Here is a 26,589-nt window from a genome sequence, read left to right on the forward strand (position 1 = left end):
TTAGTTGCTGATATCAGGACCTAATTTAGTTTATTCACAAATTCTTATGGATACCTCTGTTATCTATTAGAAAGTTAAATAATGGTTTAATGAACGTGGCATCATCAGATAACCAACAAAAGTTTGACTTAGGTACTCTTAATGAGTGTAGGTACATTTAAAATATTTATTTGTCATATTTATAATGATTTACCTAATGAGGTTGTTGGCCATTCTAAAAATTTTAACTATCTAATGTATTATCAGATGAATAATTCTTGGAATGTATCTGTCAACAAATAAGAAACGACAGTTTAACCCTTTTTTGAAATATTTATTTTTACCAAGGTGATAAAATAAATCAGATATAATTGAACGAAAATAAAAATCATATTCTCTTTTCACATTGTTTAGATTGAATTTCGAAACGTTCAACTAAAGAACGAAATCAGTTTGAGTAGTTTGATACTTCAAAATAAATATCGATATGTAATTAATACACTTTGTTACTTCATATAATGTGAAAATACAAGTAAATGAATGGGGACATTTTTTATTCTATTCATTCCACCTTCAATGCATTTTGTGAAAACCCATATTAATGAACGGCAAAAAAAAATGACGTCCCAAAATGGCGGAAGAATCTAGAATTTCCCCCCCCCCCAAAAGTGGGTCCTGGATCCGCGCCTGACGTATTTGAGTACTTAAGTGTGTTGGTACGCTTACTAGCTTAGTATCAGTTCAACAGTGGTGAAGTACAGAACAGATAATTTTAAAGCTAAAAATATGTCTTTGGATCATTTATATGAGTTCAGTTTCGAAAAGTTGTACAACGACTGTACAGAAAGGTAATGCTTTTACATCATTGTTTTCTTTAATTATTTTTGAAACAATATAATCGAATGTTATCTTCAGTTTCTGAATGTTGCATTTTTATAAAGAAATTTTTGTTCAATATATGTATATGAAATGAACGATAACCATATTGTACCTATCAAACAGCGAATTAATATGTACTTTTTTTTCCTAGGGGTATAACTTTTGAGGAAGACTGCAGCGTATGTCTGAGTAGGTTGACTGGAGAACTGTACCTAACCGATTGCAGGCATTGTTTTCACAAAGAATGCATCGACAGGTGGTGCTCCAGTTCTTCCAAATGTTGTCCGATGTGTAGGACAACGTTAATTTTCGAAGGTACCTTCACTATCTTCGATACAAATTGGCAGAATGTCAATATACATCGTTTCGACAAGATGGACAGTGATGAAGAATATGAAGAAGATGAAGAAAGTGTTGAAAGTGAAGAGGAAAATGAAGAAGATAATAAAGAAGAAACCAACAGGGAAATTTAATTGAAGAGTGATGTTTCCTTCATTAAATTTCCCCTGGTTTATATATCTATAAACTCTTGTTATTTTTGTTTGAGAACAATTCCTATTTTCAGGATTGTAAAAATGTGAATCCTACCAGGATAATGATTGAATATCTATTACCTATTCACAGACTAACGAGTACAGAGCGTAATAATTACTAAATCAGTATGAAACTGTTCAATCATTTAACTAGAAAAATAAGATCAATTAAAGAAATTAAACTCTTCAAGAGACAATTATTCGAACTGTTAATTAAATGTGAACCATATTCTTTAAATGAATTTATAGTCTTTTGTCATGTACAAATATCATAGATATATTAGTTCATTGATTTATTTTTTTGTAAGGAATTTGTGACTTGTTTTTATCATTTTATAATGTACATACAATTCTGGAAATAAATACCTATTATTATTATTATCCTAAATTTCAATCTATAACCTTCAAATTTAAGGGAGATAAGGGGTGTGTACCATGATCCTATTACACCCGGTATGTATATTGATGACCATAAGGTTAGCTTCCTCCAAAACAGTTTCCATTATGCATACAGTACCAGGAATACGAAAAAAAAAGATGAAATATAATGACTGTCATTTAATTTTCGATTTAAAATGAATTTCGAACAAGTAGAAACCAAGCCAATCCACAGTATTATTTAGAATTAGGATAAAATATAACAAAATGAAAAAATTGTTTTCCGAGAAGTAAATCAAAAATTTTCACAGCCTTGAAGTCACAGATAAAGGCCACTCCTACTGTTTTTTTTGAGCTGATTCGCGTGTGAGCTTCTCCTACTATCGGTCTATTTGATTGAAGATGGTTGAAATATGTGCAGTCAGTTTTTGATAATTACCTGAAGCACGCAAGATTTGGTGTTTAAACACGAAATCCAATAATAATCCAAAGACAGTTTGAGGTCGTTTATACAAGAAATTCGTAATTGCCTCTGAAAAGATAAATGATTGTTTTATTGTTGGTTTTTTTCATTCAGACTCAAGACAATTATCTTGTCTATGTCTGTGACCTTTTTCATTGAGGAGAAATATAAAAACTATGAAATTTGTGACAAGAAGTAAATAATACAACTCATTGTAGCTTTTCATCGAAAAAATTTATCTAGGATCAATCGAGTAATTTGAAAAGGAAAAAATTTTATTCGAATGTCTAATATGTATTTAGATATACATATATGTGTTTGAAATGAAAATAACCATATTGTACCTTTCAAACAGCGAATTACAGCCATCTATTAGTAAGTTATTATTAAATGCCATTTCATGAGCCATAATAGCTTGACAAATAAACATTTTAAAAAACTTGTAAGAAGTCATCAAACAATAGTGACTTATCTGATAACATCATGCATAAAAAATTATTAATCCATTTTTTAATTACAAACAGATAGTTGAATAACTTTAAGAAGAAAGTATGAGAATTATTCAACTGTCTATCAGTAAATAATTAAATAATGCTTTAATGACCATAACGTGCTCAGATAAGCAGAAAAAGTTAGACGCTTTTCTTGAAGTTTTTTTAAAATGTTTATTTGTTTTATAATTTTTTTTTCGTGGTATTCATTTATCACTGACCCCTGAACAATAAGAATTTAGTTGCTGATATCAGGACCTAATTTAGTTTATTCACAAATTCTTATGGATACCTCTGTTATCTATTAGAAAGTTAAATAATGGTTTAATGAACGTGGCATCATCAGATAACCAACAAAAGTTTGACTTAGGTACTCTTAATGAGTGTAGGTACATTTAAAATATTTATTTGTCATATTTATAATGATTTACCTAATGAGGTTGTTGGTCATTCTAAAAATTTTAACTATCTAATGTATTATCAGATGAATAATTCTTGGAATGTATCTGTCAACAAATAAGAAACGACAGTTTAACCCTTTTTTGAAATATTTATTTTTACCAAGGTGATAAAATAAATCAGATATAATTGAACGAAAATAAAAATCATATTCTCTTTTCACATTGTTTAGATTGAATTTCGAAACGTTCAACTAAAGAACGAAATCAGTTTGAGTAGTTTGATACTTCAAAATAAATATCGATATGTAATTAATACACTTTGTTACTTCATATAATGTGAAAATACAAGTAAATGAATGGGGACATTTTTTATTCTATTCATTCCACCTTCAATGCATTTTGTGAAAACCCATATTAATGAACGGCAAAAAAAAATGACGTCCCAAAATGGCGGAAGAATCTAGAATTCCCCCCCCCCCCAAAAGTGGGTCCTGGATCCGCGCCTGACGTATTTGAGTACTTAAGTGTGTTGGTACGCTTACTAGCTTAGTATCAGTTCAACAGTGGTGAAGTACAGAACAGATAATTTTAAAGCTAAAAATATGTCTTTGGATCATTTATATGAGTTCAGTTTCGAAAAGTTGTACAACGACTGTACAGAAAGGTAATGCTATTACATCATTGTTTTCTTTAATTATTTTTGAAACAATATAATCGAATGTTATCTTCAGTTTCTGAATGTTGCATTTTTATAAAGAAATTTTTGTTCAATATATGTGTATGAAATGAACGATAACCATATTGTACCTATCAAACAGCGAATTAATATGTACTTTTTTTTCCTAGGGGTATAACTTTTGAGGAAGACTGCAGCGTATGTCTGAGTAGGTTGACTGGAGAACTGTACCTAACCGATTGCAGGCATTGTTTTCACAAAGAATGCATCGACAGGTGGTGCTCCAGTTCTTCCAAATGTTGTCCGATGTGTAGGACAACGTTAATTTTCGAAGGTACCTTCACTATCTTCGATACAAATTGGCAGAATGTCAATATACATCGTTTCGACAAGATGGACAGTGATGAAGAATATGAAGAAGATGAAGAAAGTGTTGAAAGTGAAGAGGAAAATGAAGAAGATAATAAAGAAGAAACCAACAGGGAAATTTAATTGAAGAGTGATGTTTCCTTCATTAAATTTCCCCTGGTTTATATATCTATAAACTCTTGTTATTTTTGTTTGAGAACAATTCCTATTTTCTTCTTCTTCTTCTTCAAGTGCCATATCCGCGGCGGATGTCGGCAACCATCATAGCTATCTTGACTTTGGAGACAGCGGCTCTAAAGAGATGTTTTGAGCTGCATCCAAACCACTCTCTCAGATTTCTCAGCCATGAGATTCGTCTTCTTCCTACGCCTCTTTTGCCTTCTATTTTCCCCTGCATTATTAATCGTAAGATATTGTACTTCTCGCCTCGCATTATGTGTCCCAAATATTGTAACTTTCTCTCCTTGATGGTACGTTCAACTTCTTTTTCTCTACCGATTCTTCTTAGCACCTCGATGTTGGTGATACGATCCTTCCACGAAACTCTCAGAATTCTTCGGTAGGTCCACATCTCGAAAGAGTTAAGACGCCTCATTGCATCTGCATTTAGCGTCCATGCTTCCACCCCATAATAGAGCACACTGTGTACATAGCATTTTGCCAATCGCAGTTTGAGATGCAATGTCAGATCCTTGCTGCACAGGACTTTTTTCATTCTTATAAAGTTGGAACGAGCTTTTTCTATTCTAGTTTTTATTTCTGCGGTATAGTCATTGTTTTCTGTTATAAGTGTTCCTAAGTAAGTGTATCTTTTTACTCTTTCGACCTGCTGACCTCCAACCAGCAGTATTTCGTTTGTGTCATTGTTCTTGCTGATTTTCATGAACTTGGTTTTTTTTGACATTAAGAGAAAGTCCGTACTTCCCGCTACATCTTAATATCTTGTCCATAACTCTCTCTAAATCCTTCAGACAGTCAGCTATTATTACGGTATCATCAGCATATCTGATGTTGTTGATCAAGACTCCATTCACCTTTATACCAGCTGTCTCACCTTCCAAGGCTTCTAGTATAATTTGCTCCGAGTACGCATTAAACAACAAGGGCGACAGTATGCAACCTTGCCTGACTCCTCTCTTTATTTCCACTTCCTCAGATCTTTCCTGCCCATTTTTTACTGTGGCCCGTTGGTTGTAATACAGATTTGAAATTAATCTTACATCTTGTTTGTCCAGGTTTTTGTTCTTAAGAAGGTCTATAAGTTGGTCGTGGTTTACCTTATCAAAAGCTTTATTATAGTCTATAAAGCAGATATAGAGGTCGCGATTAACATCCAGGCATCTCTGAGTCAACACATTGAGAGAAAACAATGCCTCTCTTGTGCCAACCCCATTTCGGAAGCCAAATTGACTCTCACTTATATCCAGTTCTAGTTTGGAACGTATTCTGGTATGTATAATTTTAAGGAGAATTTTTAATGTATGTGACATTAAGCTTATGGTTCGGTAGTCGCTGCATTCTCTGGCATTAACTTTTTTCGGTAGACATATGAATGTTGATGTTAACATTTCGTTTGGTATAATTCCTGTATTGTAAATTGTGTTGTATGAACTCACCAAAATATCCATGTTTTTGTCGTTAATTAATTTAAGTAACTCACTTGGTATCTCGTCTGGGCCTGCAGATTTCTTATTTTTCATGGATTCCAGTGCATGTTCAACCTCGCACTTAGTTATTTCAGGTCCCACATCTCCATCTTGATGTTCTGAAGGGGTATTTTCCATTCCATTCCAATTCCTCTATGTATTCCTTTCATCGCTCTAGTTTTTGTTCAGTTTCCATTATGATATTTCCTTCTTTGTCGAGGAGTATATTTGAAGTATTTCTTTTATTCATTCCCGCGAGCTCTTTGACCTTCTTGTTTAGATTAAAGTTGTCATACTTGTTTTGTAAATCTTCTATCTCCTTACATTTATCAGAGAAGTATGTTTCTTTTGCTTCTCTTATTTTTCGCCTTATTTGGATTTGTAGCTGCTTGTATCGAATGTTGTTATTTGACTTGCATCTTCTTCTTTCATCCATTAACTCCAAGATTCCGTCTGTCATCCAATCTTCTTTCTTATGTTTGCTTGTTATAAGTTCCTTTTTACTTGGTTCTATAAGTGCTGTTTCAAGGAACTGCCATTGTTGTTCTGCGCTTTCCTCATTTTGCTGAGATTTGGTGGTGGCTTTTTCTAAGTTTGCGTTGATCTGTTGTTTAAGTTTTTCTCTGATTTCTTCTCATTTTAGTTTCTCTATGTCTAGTTTATCAACTTTATGCTTGTTTTGCATCTTTTTTAGCTGTAACTGAAACCTAGCAATAAGAGGATTATGATCAGATGATACGTCCGCACCCTTTTACCGTTTTTATTGCGTTTCGATATCTGTGTTTTATTAGGATGTAATCGATCTGATTTCTGACGATGTTGTTGTCTTTGTCAGCTGGTGATTTCCATGTATACAGACGTCTCTTGGGAAGTTTGAAAAACGTATTCGTTACCACAAGATTATTTTCTTGACAGAATTCAACAAGACGATCGCCCCTCTCGTTGCGTACACCAAGTCCGTACTGCCCTACTGTAGAGTCACATCTTCCTTCGCCGATTTTAGCATTAAAATCACCCATAACTACTGTTATATCTCTAGATGCAGTTAGTCGTAATGTCTTTTGAAGGTCACTATAAAAGTTTTCTAACTCTTCTTCGTTTTTGTCAGCTGTAGGAGCATAAATTTGTATTAGGTTTAGTTTTCCGTGAGTTGTCATCAGTTGTAGCAACATAACTCTTTCGGACATTGGTATCAAGCCTGTTACTGATTTTACTACGTTTCTGTCAAGAATTACGGCCACTACATAGCGGTGTTGAGTGTCATCATTGCCAGAGTAGTAAACTCGTCCATTTTCTGTACTAAGTTCACCCGAACCAATCCATCTTGTGTCACTTATTCCAACAACATCAATCTTTAGTCGCACCATCTCCTGCTCTATGTTTCTTAACTTTCCAGGCTCGTACATACTTCTTACGTTCCATGTCGCAATTTTAAGAGTTGATTTGTATATTTTCAACAAACAGTTGACGACCTGGGAAGCCCTGCTGTTTATGTCATCTCTTCCCCTGCCGAATCTTGGCATCCGAAAACCATGATTAGTGAACTGTTGACTGTCATTTCTCTGAGCCATGACGATTTCTAGGGAGTCTTAATGAGGTAGTTTCCCCTTGCTTTCCTCATCGCTGTGTAAGCACCGCTTCAGTTGTTTCAACCACGCCGCTTAGTGTCTGATTCTCAACCAATAGTAATCAACGGTACTCAACAGTACTTTTCAGGATTGTAAAAATGTGAATCCTACCAGGATAATGATTGAATATCTATTACCTATTCACAGACTAACGAGTACAGAGCGTAATAATTACTAAATCAGTATGAAACTGTTCAATCATTTACCTAGAAAAATAAGATCAATTAAAGAAATTAAACTCTTCAAGAGACAATTATTCGAACTGTTAATTAAATGTGAACCATATTCTTTAAATGAATTTATAGTCTTTTGTCATGTACAAATATCATAGATATATTAGTTCATTGATTTATTTTTTTGTAAGGAATTTGTGACTTGTTTTTATCATTTTGTAATGTACATACAATTCTGGAAATAAATACCTATTATTATTATTATTATTATCCTAAATTTCAATCTATAACCTTCAAATTTAAGGGAGATAAGGGGTGTGTACCATGATCCTATTACACCCGGTATGTATATTGATGACCATAAGGTTAGCTTCCTCCAAAACAGTTTCCATTATGCATACAGTACCAGGAATACGAAAAAAAAAGATGAAATATAATGACTGTCATTTAATTTTCGATTTAAAATGAATTTCGAACAAGTAGAAACCAAGCCAATCCACAGTATTATTTAGAATTAGGATAAAATATAACAAAATGAAAAAATTGTTTTCCGAGAAGTAAATCAAAAATTTTCACAGCCTTGAAGTCACAGATAAAGGCCACTCCTACTGTTTTTTTTGAGCTGATTCGCGTGTGAGCTTCTCCTACTATCGGTCTATTTGATTGAAGATGGTTGAAATATGTGCAGTCAGTTTTTGATAATTACCTGAAGCACGCAAGATTTGGTGTTTAAACACGAAATCCAATAATAATCCAAAGACAGTTTGAGGTCGTTTATACAAGAAATTCGTAATTGCCTCTGAAAAATAAATGATTGTTTTATTGTTGGTTTTTTTCATTCAGACTCAAGACAATTATCTTGTCTATGTCTGTGACCTTTTTCATTGAGGAGAAATATAAAAACTATGAAATTTGTGACAAGAAGTAAATAATACAACTCATTGTAGCTTTTCATCGAAAAAATTTATCTAGGATCAATCGAGTAATTTGAAAAGGAAAAAATTTTATTCGAATGTCTAATATGTATTTAGATATACATATATGTGTTTGAAATGAAAATAACCATATTGTACCTTTCAAACAGCGAATTACAGCCATCTATTAGTAAGTTATTATTAAATGCCATTTCATGAGCCATAATAGCTTGACAAATAAACATTTTAAAAAACTTGTAAGAAGTCATCAAACAATAGTGACTTATCTGATAACATCATGCATAAAAAATTATTAATCCATTTTTTAATTACAAACAGATAGTTGAATAACTTTAAGAAGAAAGTATGAGAATTATTCAACTATCTATCAGTAAATAATTAAATAATGCTTTAATGACCATAACGTGATCAGATAAGCAGAAAAAGTTAGACGCTTTTCTTGAAGTTTTTTTAAAATGTTTATTTGTTTTATAATTTTTTTTTCGTGGTATTTATTTATCACTGACCCCTGAACAATAAGAATTTAGTTGCTGATATCAGGACCTAATTTAGTTTATTCACAAATTCTTATGGATACCTCTGTTATCTATTAGAAAGTTAAATAATGGTTTAATGAACGTGGCATCATCAGATAACCAACAAAAGTTTGACTTAGGTACTCTTAATGAGTGTAGGTACATTTAAAATATTTATTTGTCATATTTATAATGACTTACCTAATGAGGTTGACGGCCATTCTGAAAATTTTAACTATCTAATGTATTATCAGATGAATAATTCTTGGAATGTATCTGTCAACAAATAAGAAACGACAGTTTAACCCTTTTTTGAAATATTTATTTTTACCAAGGTGATAAAATAAATCAGATATAATTGAACGAAAATAAAAATCATATTCTCTTTTCACATTGTTTAGATTGAATTTCGAAACGTTCAACTAAAGAACGAAATCAGTTTGAGTAGTTTGATACTTCAAAATAAATATCGATATGTAATTAATACACTTTGTTACTTCATATAATGTGAAAATACAAGTAAATGAATGGGGACATTTTTTATTCTATTCATTCCACCTTCAATGCATTTTGTGAAAACCCATATTAATGAACGGCAAAAAAAAATGACGTCCCAAAATGGCGGAAGAATCTAGAATTTCCCCCCCCCCCCAAAAGTGGGTCCTGGATCCGCGCCTGACGTATTTGAGTACTTAAGTGTGTTGGTACGGTTACTAGCTTAGTATCAGTTTAACAGTGGTGAAGTACAGAACAGATAATTTTGAAGCTAAAAAGATGTCTTTGGATCATTTATATGAGTTCAGTTTCGAAAAGTTGTACAACGACTGTACAGAAAGGTAATGCTTTTACATCATTTTTTTCTTTAATTATTTTTGAAACAATATAATCGAATGTTATCTTCAGTTTCTGAATGTTGCATTTTTATAAAGAAATTTTTGTTCGATATATGTGTATGAAATGAACGATAACCATATTGTACCTATCAAACAGCGAATTAATATATACTTTTTTTTTCCTAGGGGTATAACTTTTGAGGAAGACTGCAGCGTATGTCTGAGTAGGTTGACTGGAGAACTGTACCTAACCGATTGCAGGCATTGTTTTCACAAGGAATGCATCGACAGGTGGTGCTCCAGTTCTTTCAAATGTTGTCCGATGTGTAGGACAACGTTAATTTTCGCAGGTACCTTCACTATCTTCGATACAAATTGGCAGAATGTCAATATACATCGTTTCGACAAGATGGACAGTGATGAAGAAGATGAAGAAAGTGATGAAAGTGAAGAGGAAAATGAAGAAGATAATGAAGAAGAAACCAACAGGGAAATTTAATTTAAGAGTGATGTTTCCTTCACTAAATTTCCCCTGGTTTATATATCTATAAACTCTTGTTATTTTTGTTTGAGAACAATTCCTATTTTCAGGATTGTAAAAATGTGAATCCTACCAGGATAATGATTGAATATCTATTACCTATTCACAGACTAACGAGTACAGAGCGTAATAATTACTAAATCAGTATGAAACTGTTCAATCATTTACCTAGAAAAATAAGATCAATTAAAGAAATTAAACTCTTCAAGAGACAATTATTCGAACTGTTAATTAAATGTGAACCATATTCTTTAAATGAATTTATAGTCTTTTGTCATGTACAAATATCATAGATATATTAGTTCATTGATTTATTTTTTTGTAAGGAATTTGTGACTTGTTTTTATCATTTTGTAATGTACATACAATTCTGGAAATAAATACCTATTATTATTATTATTATTATCCTAAATTTCAATCTATAACCTTCAAATTCAAGGGAGATAAGGGGTGTGTACCATGATCCTATTACACCCGGTATGTATATTGATGACCATAAGGTTAGCTTCCTCCAAAACAGTTTCCATTATGCATACAGTACCAGGAATACGAAAAAAAAAGATGAAATATAATGACTGTCATTTAATTTTCGATTTAAAATGAATTTCGAACAAGAAGAAACCAAGCCAATCCACAGTATTATTTAGAATTAGGATAAAATATAACAAAATGAAAAAATTGTTTTCCGAGAAGTAAATCAAAAATTTTCACAGCCTTGAAGTCACAGATAAAGGCCACTCCTACTGTTTTTTTTGAGCTGATTCGCGTGTGAGCTTCTCCTACTATCGGTCTATTTGATTGAAGATGGTTGAAATATGTGCAGTCAGTTTTTGATAATTACCTGAAGCACGCAAGATTTGGTATTTAAACACGAAATCCAATAATAATCCAAAGACAGTTTGAGGTCGTTTATACAAGAAATTCGTAATTGCCTCTGAAAAGATAAATGATTGTTTTATTGTTGGTTTTTTTCATTCAGACTCAAGACAATTATCTTGTCTATGTCTGTGACCTTTTTCATTGAGGAGAAATATAAAAACTATGAAATTTGTGACAAGAAGTAAATAATACAACTCATTGTAGCTTTTCATCGGAAAAATTTATCTAGGATCAATCGAGTAATTTGAAAAGGAAAAAATTTTATTCGAATGTCTAATATGTATTTAGATATACATATATGTGTTTGAAATGAAAATAACCATATTGTACCTTTCAAACAGCGAATTACAGCCATCTATTAGTAAGTTATTATTAAATGCCATTTCATGAGCCATAATAGCTTGACAAATAAACATTTTAAAAAACTTGTAAGAAGTCATCAAACAATAGTGACTTATCTGATAACATCATGCATAAAAAATTATTAATCCATTTTTTAATTACAAACAGATAGTTGAATAACTTTAAGAAGAAAGTATGAGAATTATTCAACTATCTATCAGTAAATAATTAAATAATGCTTTAATGACCATAACGTGATCAGATAAGCAGAAAAAGTTAGACGCTTTTCTTGAAGTTTTTTTAAAATGTTTATTTGTTTTATAATTTTTTTTTCGTGGTATTTATTTATCACTGACCCCTGAACAATAAGAATTTAGTTGCTGATATCAGGACCTAATTTAGTTTATACACAAATTCTTATGGATACCTCTGTTATCTATTAGAAAGTTAAATAATGGTTTAATGAACGTGGCATCATCAGATAACCAACAAAAGTTTGACTTAGGTACTCTTAATGAGTGTAGGTACATTTAAAATATTTATTTGTCATATTTATAATGACTTACCTAATGAGGTTGACGGCCATTCTGAAAATTTTAACTATCTAATGTATTATCAGATGAATAATTCTTGGAATGTATCTGTCAACAAATAAGAAACGACAGTTTAACCCTTTTTTGAAATATTTATTTTTACCAAGGTGATAAAATAAATCAGATATAATTGAACGAAAATAAAATCATATTCTCTTTTCACATTGTTTAGATTGAATTTCGAAACGTTCAACTAAAGAACGAAATCAGTTTGAGTAGTTTGATACTTCAAAATAAATATCGATATGTAATTAATACACTTTGTTACTTCATATAATGTGAAAATACAAGTAAATGAATGGGGACATTTTTTATTCTATTCATTCCACCTTCAATGCATTTTGTGAAAACCCATATTAATGAACGGCAAAAAAAAATGACGTCCCAAAATGGCGGAAGAATCTAGAATTTCCCCCCCCCCCCAAAAGTGGGTCCTGGATCCGCGCCTGACGTATTTGAGTACTTAAGTGTGTTGGTACGCTTACTAGCTTAGTATCAGTTCAACAGTGGTGAAGTACAGAACAGATAATTTTAAAGCTAAAAAGATGTCTTTGGATCATTTATATGAGTTCAGTTTCGAAAAGTTGTACAACGACTGTACAGAAAGGTAATGCTTTTACATCATTGTTTTCTTTAATTATTTTTGAAACAATATAATCGAATGTTATCTTCAGTTTCTGAATGTTGCATTTTTATAAAGATATTTTTGTTCAATATATGTGTATGAAATGAACGATAACCATATTGTACCTATCAAACAGCGAATTAAGATGTACTTTTTTTTTCCTAGGGGTATAACTTTTGAGGAAGACTGCAGCGTATGTCTGAGTAGGTTGACTGGAGAACTGTACCTAACCGATTGCAGGCATTGTTTTCACAAAGAATGCATCGACAGGTGGTGCTCCAGTTCTTCCAAATGTTGTCCGATGTGTAGGACAACGTTAATTTTCGAAGGTACCTTCACTATCTTCGATACAAATTGGCAGAATGTCAATATACATCGTTTCGACAAGATGGACAGTGATGAAGAATATGAAGAAGATGAAGAAAGTGTTGAAAGTGAAGAGGAAAATGAAGAAGATAATAAAGAAAAAACCAACAGGGAAATTTAATTTAAGAGTGATGTTTCCTTCATTAAATTTCCCCTGGTTTATATATCTATAAACTCTTGTTATTTTTGTTTGAGAACAATTCCTATTTTCAGGATTGTAAAAATGTGAATCCTACCAGGATAATGATTGAATATCTATTACCTATTCACAGACTAACGAGTACAGAGCGTAATAATTACTAAATCAGTATGAAACTGTTCAATCATTTACCTAGAAAAATAAGATCAATTAAAGAAATTAAACTCTTCAAGAGACAATTATTCGAACTGTTAATTAAATGTGAACCATATTCTTTAAACGAATTTATAGTCTTTTGTCATGTACAAATATCATAGATATATTAGTTCATTGATTTATTTTTTTGTAAGGAATTTGTGACTTGTTTTTATCATTTTGTAATGTACATACAATTCTGGAAATAAATACCTATTATTATTATTATTATTATCCTAAATTTCAATCTATAACCTTCAAATTTAAGGGAAATAAGGGGTGTGTACCATGATCCTATTACACCCGGTATGTATATTGATGACCATAAGGTTAGCTTCCTCCAAAACAGTTTCCATTATGCATACAGTACCAGGAATACGAAAAAAAAAGATGAAATATAATGACTGTCATTTAATTTTCGATTTAAAATGAATTTCGAACAAGAAGAAACCAAGCCAATCCACAGTATTATTTAGAATTAGGATAAAATATAACAAAATGAAAAAATTGTTTTCCGAGAAGTAAATCAAAAATTTTCACAGCCTTGAAGTCACAGATAAAGGCCACTCCTACTGTTTTTTTTGAGCTGATTCGCGTGTGAGCTTCTCCTACTATCGGTCTATTTGATTGAAGATGGTTGAAATATGTGCAGTCAGTTTTTGATAATTACCTGAAGCACGCAAGATTTGGTGTTTAAACACGAAATCCAATAATAATCCAAAGACAGTTTGAGGTCGTTTATACAAGAAATTCGTAATTGCCTCTGAAAAGATAAATGATTGTTTTATTGTTGGTTTTTTTCATTCAGACTCAAGACAATTATCTTGTCTATGTCTGTGACCTTTTTCATTGAGGAGAAATATAAAAACTATGAAATTTGTGACAAGAAGGAAATAATACAACTCATTGTAGCTTTTCATCGGAAAAATTTATCTAGGATCAATCGAGTAATTTGAAAAGGAAAAAATTTTATTCGAATGTCTAATATGTATTTAGATATACATATATGTGTTTGAAATGAAAATAACCATATTGTACCTTTCAAACAGCGAATTACAGCCATCTATTAGTAAGTTATTATTAAATGCCATTTCATGAGCCATAATAGCTTGACAAATAAACATTTTAAAAAACTTGTAAGAAGTCATCAAACAATAGTGACTTATCTGATAACATCATGCATAAAAAATTATTAATCCATTTTTTAATTACAAACAGATAGTTGAATAACTTTAAGAAGAAAGTATGAGAATTATTCAACTATCTATCAGTAAATAATTAAATAATGCTTTAATGACCATAACGTGATCAGATAAGCAGAAAAAGTTAGACGCTTTTCTTGAAGTTTTATTAAAATGTTTATTTGTTTTATAATTTTTTTTTCGTGGTATTTATTTATCACTGACCCCTGAACAATAAGAATTTAGTTGCTGATATCAGGACCTAATTTAGTTTATTCACAAATTCTTATGGATACCTCTGTTATCTATTAGAAAGTTAAATAATGGTTTAATGAACGTGGCATCATCAGATAACCAACAAAAGTTTGACTTAGGTACTCTTAATGAGTGTAGGTACATTTAAAATATTTATTTGTCATATTTATAATGACTTACCTAATGAGGTTGACGGCCATTCTGAAAATTTTAACTATCTAATGTATTATCAGATGAATAATTCTTGGAATGTATCTGTCAACAAATAAGAAACGACAGTTTAACCCTTTTTAGAAATATTTATTTTTACCAAGGTGATAAAATAAATCAGATATAATTGAACGAAAATAAAAATCATATTCTCTTTTCACATTGTTTAGATTGAATTTCGAAACGTTCAACTAAAGAACGAAATCAGTTTGAGTAGTTTGATACTTCAAAATAAATATCGATATGTAATTAATACACTTTGTTACTTCATATAATGTGAAAATACAAGTAAATGAATGGGGACATTTTTTATTCTATTCATTCCACCTTCAATGCATTTTGTGAAAACCCATATTAATGAACGGCAAAAAAAAATGACGTCCCAAAATGGCGGAAGAATCTAGAATTCCCCCCCCTCCCAAAAGTGGGTCCTGGATCCGCGCCTGACGTATTTGAGTACTTAAGTGTGTTGGTACGCTTACTAGCTTAGTATCAGTTCAACAGTGGTGAAGTACAGAACAGATAATTTTAAAGCTAAAAAGATGTCTTTGGATCATTTATATGAGTTCAGTTTCGAAAAGTTGTACAACGACTGTACAGAAAGGTAATGCTTTTACATCATTGTTTTCTTTAATTATTTTTGAAACAATATAATCGAATGTTATCTTCAGTTTCTGAATGTTGCATTTTTATAAAGAAATTTTTGTTCAATATATGTGTATGAAATGAACGATAACCACATTGTACCTATCAAACAGCGAATTAATATGTACTTTTTTTTTCCTAGGGGTATAACTTTTGAGGAAGACTGCAGCGTATGTCTGAGTAGGTTGACTGGAGAACTGTACCTAACCGATTGCAGGCATTGTTTTCACAAAGAATGCATCGACAGGTGGTGCTCCAGTTCTTCCAAATGTTGTCCGATGTGTAGGACAACGTTAATTTTCGAAGGTACCTTCACTATCTTCGATACAAATTGGCAGAATGTCAATATACATCGTTTCGACAAGATGGACAGTGATGAAGAATATGAAGAAGATGAAGAAAGTGTTGAAAGTGAAGAGGAAAATGAAGAAGATAATAAAGAAGAAACCAACAGGGAAATTTAATTTAAGAGTGATGTTTCCTTCATTAAATTTCCCCTGGTTTATATATCTATAAACTCTTGTTATTTTTGTTTGAGAACAATTCCTATTTTCAGGATTGTAAAAATGTGAATCCTACCAGGATAATGATTGAATATCTATTACCTATTCACAGACTAACGAGTACAGAGCGTAATAATTACTAAATCAGTATGAAACTGTTCAATCATTTACCTAGAAAAATAAGATCAATTAAAGAAATTAAACTCTTCAAGAGACAATTATTCGAACTGTTAATTAAATGTGAACCATATTCTTTAAATGAATTTATAGTCTTTTGTCATGTACAAATATCATAGATATATTAGTTCATTGATTTATTTTTTTGTAAGGAATTTGTGACTTGTTTTTATCATTTTGTAATGTACATACAATTCTGGAAATAAATACCTTTTATTATTATTATTATTAACCTAAATTTCAATCTATAACCTTCAAATTTAAGGGAGATAAGGGGTGTGTACCATGATCCTATTACACCCGGTATGTATATTGATGACCATAAGGTTAGCTTCCTCCAAAACAGTTTCCATTATGCATACAGTACCAGGAATACGAAAAAAAAAGATGAAATATAATGACTGTCATTTAATTTTCGATTTAAAATGAATTTCGAACAAGTAGAAACCAAGCCAATCCACAGTATTATTTAGAATTAGGATAAAATATAACAAAATGAAAAAATTGTTTTCCGAGAAGTAAATCAAAAATTTTCACAGCCTTGAAGTCACAGATAAAGGCCACTCCTACTGTTTTTTTTGAGCTGATTCGCGTGTGAGCTTCTCCTACTATCGGTCTATTTGATTGAAGATGGTTGAAATATGTGCAGTCAGTTTTTGATAATTACCTGAAGCACGCAAGATTTGGTGTTTAAACACGAAATCCAATAATAATCCAAAGACAGTTTGAGGTCGTTTATACAAGAAATTCGTAATTGCCTCTGAAAAGATAAATGATTGTTTTATTGTTGGTTTTTTCATTCAGACTCAAGACAATTATCTTGTCTATGTCTGTGACCTTTTTCATTGAGGAGAAATATAAAAACTATGAAATTTGTGACAAGAAGTAAATAATACAACTCATTGTAGCTTTTCATCGGAAAAATTTATCTAGGATCAATCGAGTAATTTGAAAAGGAAAAAATTTTATTCGAATGTCTAATATGTATTTAGATATACATATATGTGTTTGAAATGAAAATAACCATATTGTACCTTTCAAACAGCGAATTACAGCCATCTATTAGTAAGTTATTATTAAATGCCATTTCATGAGCCATAATAGCTTGACAAATAAACATTTTAAAAAACTTGTAAGAAGTCATCAAACAATAGTGACTTATCTGATAACATCATGCATAAAAAATTATTAATCCATTTTTTAATTACAAACAGATAGTTGAATAACTTTAAGAAGAAAGTATGAGAATTATTCAACTATCTATCAGTAAATAATTAAATATTGCTTTAATGACCATAACGTGATCAGATAAGCAGAAAAAGTTAGACGCTTTTCTTGAAGTTTTTTTAAAATGTTTATTTGTTTTATAATTTTTTTTTTCGTGGTATTTATTTATCACTGACCCCTGAACAATAAGAATTTAGTTGCTGATATCAGGACCTAATTTAGTTTATTCACAAATTCTTATGGATACCTCTGTTATCTATTAGAAAGTTAAATAATGGTTTAATGAACGTGGCATCATCAGATAACCAACAAAAGTTTGACTTAGGTACTCTTAATGAGTGTAGGTGTTTTAGCCCTTTTTAAGTTACTATAATGTTTAGTTTTGGCAACGTCGCGCATTCTGGGAATTCGAGACGTATGTTTTGTCAGATGAAGTAAGATGTATCGGCGGTCGGAAAGAAAAGTTAAAGGTTGTTAGTATAAAGTTTTCGGTGTTAATTAAAACGGTTTTGATTATATTCACGGACATTTCAAATATATAAGGATTACAGTTCATTAGAAGGTCAGTTTGCATTGTATAAGTCCCATTTTGTTCCATTTCAATCCTTATACCCTGTTCCTTTACATCCTTATACAGTGCGGTGCTGTGTGGGAGCTAGAGAGCAGTTTATATTGGTAAGACAATTTATAACATAATTTTATTGGTTCAAATATAGGGAAAATGCAACATTTTTTGGTCCTTCGAGCCGGATTTTTTGGTTCTTCGAGCACGGGTTTTTTGAATTTTAATTCAAGTTTCGGTTACATTTATTTAGGTTTCAATCGGTATACAGAGTTTCGGAACTCATTTTCATTTCATTCCTAATTGTATTCGGAAATATTAATTCAGTTTATTTTGTTCGTTCATACGGTATTGAGCGAAGTAAAAACGTGCGGTAGTTTTTTGTATTTGGTCAGCGGTTATCAAATTCGGGTCTCAGAGTAAGCCTTGTTGCCAAGCGTACACAAAAGTATTCAATTCACAGTTTAGACTCGCGGGGTTAGTTTTCGAGTATTCTGCGCACTTGACTTTCAACACAATGGGTGGAACGTCAACTGAACGGAAAATTAAGATGCTTATTGCTAAGAAAGAATCTTTATTTTCGATACTGCAGAATTTATTGGATTTGTCAAAGTCATTAACAAGTGAAGTAGCTAAAACTAAATTTTTAACAATGGTCAGTTCAATTAATTCAACAAAGAGTGACCTACTGAAAATAATAGACGATATAACAGAGCTCAGTTTTGAAATTAATAATGAGTTTGAACCAGATTTCAATATATTCAGAACGATTGATGAAATGTGTTGTCACATACAATTTTCAGCGGCTAAATTAGAACGAGAACAAATTCAGAAAGATGTTTCTTCGGTTAATGTTGATTCTCAGGGAAGTTTGGGATTGATACGTAATCTTCCTACATTACCGAAGATTGAATTACCGGAATTTTCGGGAAATATTAGAGAATGGGAAACCTTTTATTCAATATTCAAGAGTTTGATACATGAAAATAAGTTACTTACGGATACTGATAAAGTGAATTATTTAGTAGGTCGTTTGAAAGGTTCTGCGTTGACTATTTGTTCTTCGTTAGCTCCTACTGGAGAAAATTATGAAATCATTTGGAATTCGCTTGTGGAAAAATATCAGGATAAGCGCGCTCTTGCAACTAATTATCTACGCCAAATTTTAGAGTTCAAATCGATACAGGGTGAGTCATCTAAGGGTCTCAATATATTTTTGGAAAAATTTGATTGTGCGGTACAGGCTTTGAAGAAGCTTAAATTAGATGATATGTCGGACTTCATTTTAATGCATCAGGCCCTTTCTAAGCTTGATTCTGATACGGTGAGATCGTTTGAAATGACTATTAGGGGTAATGGAATACCTACCTATGAAAATTTGATAAAGTTTGTTAAGGAACAATCGAAAATTTTGGCTCTAAATCAGCAATCAACCATTAGTAGAGGTGATAGCTATAAAACTCGTAATTCGAAATCCTTTTTTGTACATCAAAATAATTCTTGTGTAGGAATGGATCGGTCGAATATATGTATTTTTTGTAATCGGAAAAATCATTCGTTGAGTAGATGTGATAAATTTAAACAACTATCGCCATCTAAACGATATGCTACAGTACGGGATAACAACTGGTGCTATAATTGTTTATCGCCAAATCACGGGGTAAGAAACTGTCCTTCAGACAAATTATGTTCAGAGTGTTCCAGAAAACACCACTTCCTATTACATTTGGGACGTATACAGGGTGAACTGGAAAAATATCCAAATTCGAAAGCGGATTCGAATACAAATACGTTGGTTTCAACAGATAACAATTTTTGTGCTACTGCTTTGGGTGAACGGGATACTCATACGGTTTTATTGTCGACGGTTGTGGTAAATGTTTTGAACGGTTCGGGTAGTTTGAAGAAAGCTAGGTTTTTAGTAGATAGTGGCAGTCAAGTTAACTTACTTACTTATAGGTGTTGTAAGAAATTAGGATTGAAGTTTTCACAATGTTCAACGTCAATTCATGGGGTTGGATTCAGTTCAAATTCAATTAAAGGTTTTACAAGTATTATTGTTTCGTCTAGGTATGATCTTAATAAGAAATATTCTATTGAGGCATTTTTGGTAGATAAAATCACGGATAAACTTCCAATAGCCAAAATTGATCGCGGTGTTTTAAAGAATTTTGGAAATATACAATTGGCAGATGAAAAATTTGACGAACCGGCTGAAGTTGATGGCATTATGGGGGCGGATCTTTTCTCGATTATTGTGGGTAATTCGGTACCATCAGCATCGGGATCTCCAGTGGCGGTACAAACGGTATTTGGTCATATGATTATGGGAAAGGTTCGTAAGTTAGAGTCAAAGGGGGAGTTCGGTGTATTCTTCAGTTTAAGGGAGGAGTGTCGGTTAAATGACTTGGTTAATAAATTTTGGGAGATGGAACAAGTTCCAAAGAATATTTTGCCGGACCCAGCAGAAGTAATATGCGAAAATTTGTTTTCTACATCTTTTAGTAGAGATTATGAGGGACGTTTCACGGTAGCGCTTCCTTTTAAGAATTCTCCGAATACTTTGGGTAATTCTAAGACAACGGCATTGATTCGGCTCTATTCATTAGAAAGAAGGTTGGCGAAATTTCCGGAGTTTCGTTTGAGGTATAATGAGATAATGAAAGAAGCAATTCAGTTAGGTTATATGCATTTGGTTGAGGATGAATATTTAAAAGATTCAGAACCTGCGTATTACATTCCTCATCATGCTATTGTTAAACAAGGTAGTTCGAGTACGCCAATTCGTGTGGTTTTAGATGCTAGTACATCATCCGATAATGATGTTTCGTTGAACGACATTTTACATGGTGGTCCAAAACTACAAACCGATCTATTTTCTTTATTGCTGAATTTTAGGTTGTTTCGAATAGCGATTACAGCGGATATTCGACGAATGTATCATCAAATAAAATTAGTTGATTATCAATGGAGGTTTCAAAGATTGCTTTGGCGTTTCAGTCCTGATGATCCGGTTCAGGTATATGAATTTAATCGTTTAGCGTTTGGGGTGAAATCAAGTCCATATTTAGCTCTTCGTACTATAAAGCAATTGATAAAAGAAAATGGATGTAGTTATCCTTTAGCAACGAAAATAGTTTCGACAGATGTTTACATAGATGATTTGGTTTGCAGCATTCCTTCGGAAGAGGAAGCATTCAATTTGTATTCACAATCAGTGTCATTATTCGCAGAAGGAAAATTCGAGTTAGTTAAGTGGTCTTCTAATTCTCTCGATCTATTGAAGTTGATTCCTAATGATCAACAACTTGTAAATTCGGTGACATTTAAAACGGACACAAAAATTTTGGGTATGTACTGGAACCCGGAGACGGATTATTTAAAATTTTTCTTTCAAGTTCCAGATTCAAAATGTACGAAGCGTATAATATTGTCCACGGTGGCTCGATGTTATGATCCATTGGGACTTCTTGCACCATTTATATTACACTTAAAACTTTTGATAAAGCAATTGTGGAAACGGACTTTGGGTTGGGATGATGATGTAACGGAGGATATATCGAAAAGTTGGTCAATATTAAGAAAAGAATGGCCGATACTTGAGCAATTTCAGTTTGCACGACATTCTGGTGTTGTGACAACGTCTCCTATTATGTTGATTGCTTTTGCAGATGCGAGTAAAGATGGTTACGGTGCGGTTGTTTACGTGAGAACAATCGGAGATGATGGTAAAATCGTTGTTAATTTATTATGCGCAAAATCTAAAGTATCCCCGACTAAATTAATCACAATTCCTAGATTGGAATTAGCTGCGGCTGTACTTTTATCCCAATTAGTAAAACGTGTTACCGAAGAGTATGAAAAACGAATTATCATCTCGAAAATAATAGCCTTTTCAGATTCTTCGACGGTTATTCAATGGTTGAATACTGTATTTCTGAAGGACATATATGTGGCGAATCGGGTATGTCAGATAAAAGAAAATAGTCCAAAAGCCCAATGGTTTCACATCTCCGGAGTAACAAATCCCGCTGATATTTTGTCTAGAGGTTGTATTCCGTCACAATTAATTGATAATCCTTTATGGATGTGCGGTCCAATTTGGTTACAATCCTCAGACAGAGAGTGGCCTATTACTAGCGAGACTTGTTTAAGAGATTCTGAAAAAGAAATAGAACATACTGGGTGTTATGTATCTATTCAAAATGTAGAGAATGAATCGTTTCACACAATGTTTTCGAAAGTTTCGTCGTGGATGTCTATTTTACGGATTACGGTGTGGGTACTTAGATTTTTGAAGAAGCTTCCCAAGAGAAAATTTATTATAGCAGATGATTTGAAAAAAGCGGAGATCGTATTGATAAAAATTGTTCAGAGTAAAGCATTCGGATCGGAAATAAGGTTATTGAAATCAGAAAAAGAGATCTATGGAAAATTACGCAAATTGACTCCCTTCATCCAAGATGGAGTTCTCAGGGTGGGGGGGCGATTAGAAAATTCTTCGCTCAGGTTAACTAGCCAACACCCTATTCTACTTCCAGGCAAAGATCCTTTTACAGTAAAATTAATTCAATACTATCATAAAATAAATCTCCATACAGGTTCATTTCTTTTGGAAGCGTTGTTGAGACAAAAATATTGGATAGTGGGTGGTCGTAATGTTATACGACAGCAAATACATGCCTGTAATCATTGTTTTAGGTTAAAGCCCAGAAATAATTATCCTCTGATGGCGAATTTGCCTGCTTCAAGAGTGAATCCTACAAAAGTGTTTTCTCAAACGGGGGTAGATTACTTTGGACCGTTTGAAATATCACTCGGTAAGAATAGGAAAACTCAAGTATATAAGGGATATGTTTGTTTGTTTATATGTATGAGCGTTAAAGCAGTTCATTTGGAACTCGTCAGTTCATTATCTACGGATCATTTTTTGCAAGCCTTTAAACGGTTCATATCTCGAAGGGGTACTTGTAATGTTCTGTATTCAGATAGGGGCACTAACTTTGTGGGTGCTAAAAAAGTTCTTCGCGAAATTAATGAATTTATTAATTCGGATCAATTCATAACTTCTTTTCAAAATGAATTAGCTTTGAATGGTATTGAGTGGAAATTTAATACAGCCGGGGCACCCCACATCGGCGGTTTGTGGGAGAGCAATGTTAAATCGGCTAAGAATCTGATTTATAAGGTAATAGGTACTCAAATTCTAGTTTTTGAAGAGTTCAGCACTCTTCTTACGCAGGTGGAAGCTTTATTGAATTCACGTCCTCTTTGTCGTCTGTCATCAGATTCAAGTGCACCGGAAGCATTAACCCCTTCACATTTTTTGACAATGTCACCATTAAAATGTATTCCATCGCATGATTTGTCGGATATCAAGTTAAATAGGCTTGATCGTTTTCAACTGATTGATCGGATGGTTCAGGATTTCTGGAAGCGCTGGAAATTAGAGTATTTGACGACCTTACAAACTCGGGAGAAATGGCATTTGAAATGCTCAAATATTGAAGTCGGCACGGTAGTCATATCAAAGTGTGAAAATTCGCCACCACTGCATTGGCCATTAGCGTTGGTCACAGAGGTCCATCCCGGAAAAGATGGTATAGTCCGTAATGTAACGCTGAAAACGAGTAAAGGTACCTATACACGACCTGTAGTAAAGGTATGTCCTTTACCGACCCAGTAGTCAGAAGAGTTGACTTCTATATATATTTTTTTTTGGTAGGTTAATTTTTTGTTTCTTTTTTGGTGATTTTTTTTTATAGTGGATGATTTTGACAAGTTCATTATGAAAGGTATTTGATTTCAAAGTGACTGAAATTGAGTTTTTAGGGCGGGGGGTATGTTTTAGCCCTTTTTAAGTTACTATAATGTTTAGTTTTGGCAACGTCGCGCATTCTGGGAATTCGAGACGTATGTTTTGTCAGATGAAGTAAGATGTATCGGCGGTCGGAAAGAAAAGTTAAAGGTTGTTAGTATAAAGTTTTCGGTGTTAATTAAAACGGTTTTGATTATATTCACGGACATTTCAAATATATAAGGATTACAGTTCATTAGAAGGTCAGTTTGCATTGTATAAGTCCCATTTTGTTCCATTTCAATCCTTATACCCTGTTCCTTTACATCCTTATACAGTGCGGTGCTGTGTGGGAGCTAGAGAGCAGTTTATATTGGTAAGACAATTTATAACATCATTTTATTGGTTCAAATATAGGGAAAATGCAACAGTAGGTACATTTAAAATATTTATTTGTCATATTTATAATGACTTACCTAATGAGGTTGACGGCCATTCTGAAAATTTTAACTATCTAATGTATTATCAGATGAATAATTCTTGGAATGTATCTGTCAACAAATAAGAAACGACAGTTTAACCCTTTTTTGAAATATTTATTTTTACCAAGGTGATAAAATAAATCAGATATAATTGAACGAAAATAAAAATCATATTCTCTTTTCACATTGTTAAGATTGAATTTCGAAACGTTCAACTAAAGAACGAAATCAGTTTGAGTAGTTTGATACTTCAAAATAAATATCGATATGTAATTAATACACTTTGTTACTTCATATAATGTGAAAATACAAGTAAATGAATGGGGACATTTTTTATTCTATTCATTCCACCTTCAATGCATTTTGTGAAAACCCATATTAATGAACGGCAAAAAAAAATGACGTCCCAAAATGGCGGAAGAATCTAGAATTTCCCCCCCCCCCCCAAAAGTGGGTCCTGGATCCGCGCCTGACGTATTTGAGTACTTAAGTGTGTTGGTACGCTTACTAGCTTAGTATCAGTTCAACAGTGGTGAAGTACAGAACAGATAATTTTAAAGCTAAAAAGATGTCTTTGGATCATTTATATGAGTTCAGTTTCGAAAAGTTGTACAACGACTGTACAGAAAGGTAATGCTTTTACATCATTGTTTTCTTTAATTATTTTTGAAACAATATAATCGAATGTTATCTTCAGTTTCTGAATGTTGCATTTTTATAAAGAAATTTTTGTTCAATATATGTGTATGAAATGAACGATAACCATATTGTACCTATCAAACAGCGAATTAATATGTACTTTTTTTTTCCTAGGGGTATAAGTTTTGAGGAAGACTGCAGCGTATGTCTGAGTAGGTTGACTGGAGAACTGTACCTAACCGATTGCAGGCATTGTTTCCACAAAGAATGCATCGACAGGTGGTGCTCCAGTTCTTCCAAATGTTGTCCGATGTGTAGGACAACGTTAATTTTCGAAGGTACCTTCACTATCTTCGATACAAATTGGCAGAATGTCAATATACATCGTTTCGACAAGATGGACAGTGATGAAGAATATGAAGAAGATGAAGAAAGTGTTGAAAGTGAAGAGGAAAATGAAGAAGATAATAAAGAAGAAACCAACAGGGAAATTTAATTTAAGAGTGATGTTTCCTTCATTAAATTTCCCCTGGTTTATATATCTATAAACTCTTGTTATTTTTGTTTGAGAACAATTCCTATTTTCAGGATTGTAAAAATGTGAATCCTACCAGGATAATGATTGAAGATCTATTACCTATTCACAGACTAACGAGTACAGAGCGTAATAATTACTAAATCAGTATGAAACTGTTCAATCATTTACCTAGAAAAATAAGATCGATTAAAGAAATTAAACTCTTCAAGAGACAATTATTCGAACTGTTAATTAAATGTGAACCATATTCTTTAAATGAATTTATAGTCTTTTGTCATGTACAAATATCATAGATATATTAGTTCATTGATTTATTTTTTTGTAAGGAATTTGTGACTTGTTTTTATCATTTTGTAATGTACATACAATTCTGGAAATAAATACCTTTTATTATTATTATTATTATCCTAAATTTCAATCTATAACCTTCAAATTTAAGGGAGATAAGGGGTGTGTACCATGATCCTATTACACCCGGTATGTATATTGATGACCATAAGGTTAGCTTCCTCCAAAACAGTTTCCATTATGCATACAGTACCAGGAATACGAAAAAAAAAGATGAAATATAATGACTGTCATTTAATTTTCGATTTAAAATGAATTTCGAACAAGTAGAAACCAAGCCAATCCACAGTATTATTTAGAATTAGGATAAAATATAACAAAATGAAAAAATTGTTTTCCGAGAAGTAAATCAAAAATTTTCACAGCCTCGAAGTCACAGATAAAGGCCACTCCTACTGTTTTTTTTGAGCTGATTCGCGTGTGAGCTTCTCCTACTATCGGTCTAT

The 26,589-nt window shown here is 32.4% G+C and overlaps 1 protein-coding gene across 1 annotated transcript; it reads right to left on the bottom strand.

Annotated features, from left to right (window-relative positions):
• Window positions 1-5,981: 5,981 nt before the first annotated feature.
• On the bottom strand, window positions 5,982-7,386 carry LOC123673384 (craniofacial development protein 2-like). The gene is made up of 2 exons (XM_045607871.1): window positions 6,571-7,386; window positions 5,982-6,419 (listed from the first exon to the last, which is right to left on the bottom strand). Exons 1-2 carry the CDS (start codon window positions 7,384-7,386, stop codon window positions 5,982-5,984), a joined length of 1,254 nt encoding a protein of 417 aa, XP_045463827.1.
• Between the last annotated feature and the right edge of the window lie 19,203 nt (window positions 7,387-26,589).

The sequence above is a fragment of the Harmonia axyridis genome, chromosome 2, assembly GCF_914767665.1.
Source record: "Harmonia axyridis chromosome 2, icHarAxyr1.1, whole genome shotgun sequence".
NCBI classification, from domain to species: Eukaryota; Metazoa; Arthropoda; class Insecta; order Coleoptera; family Coccinellidae; genus Harmonia; species Harmonia axyridis.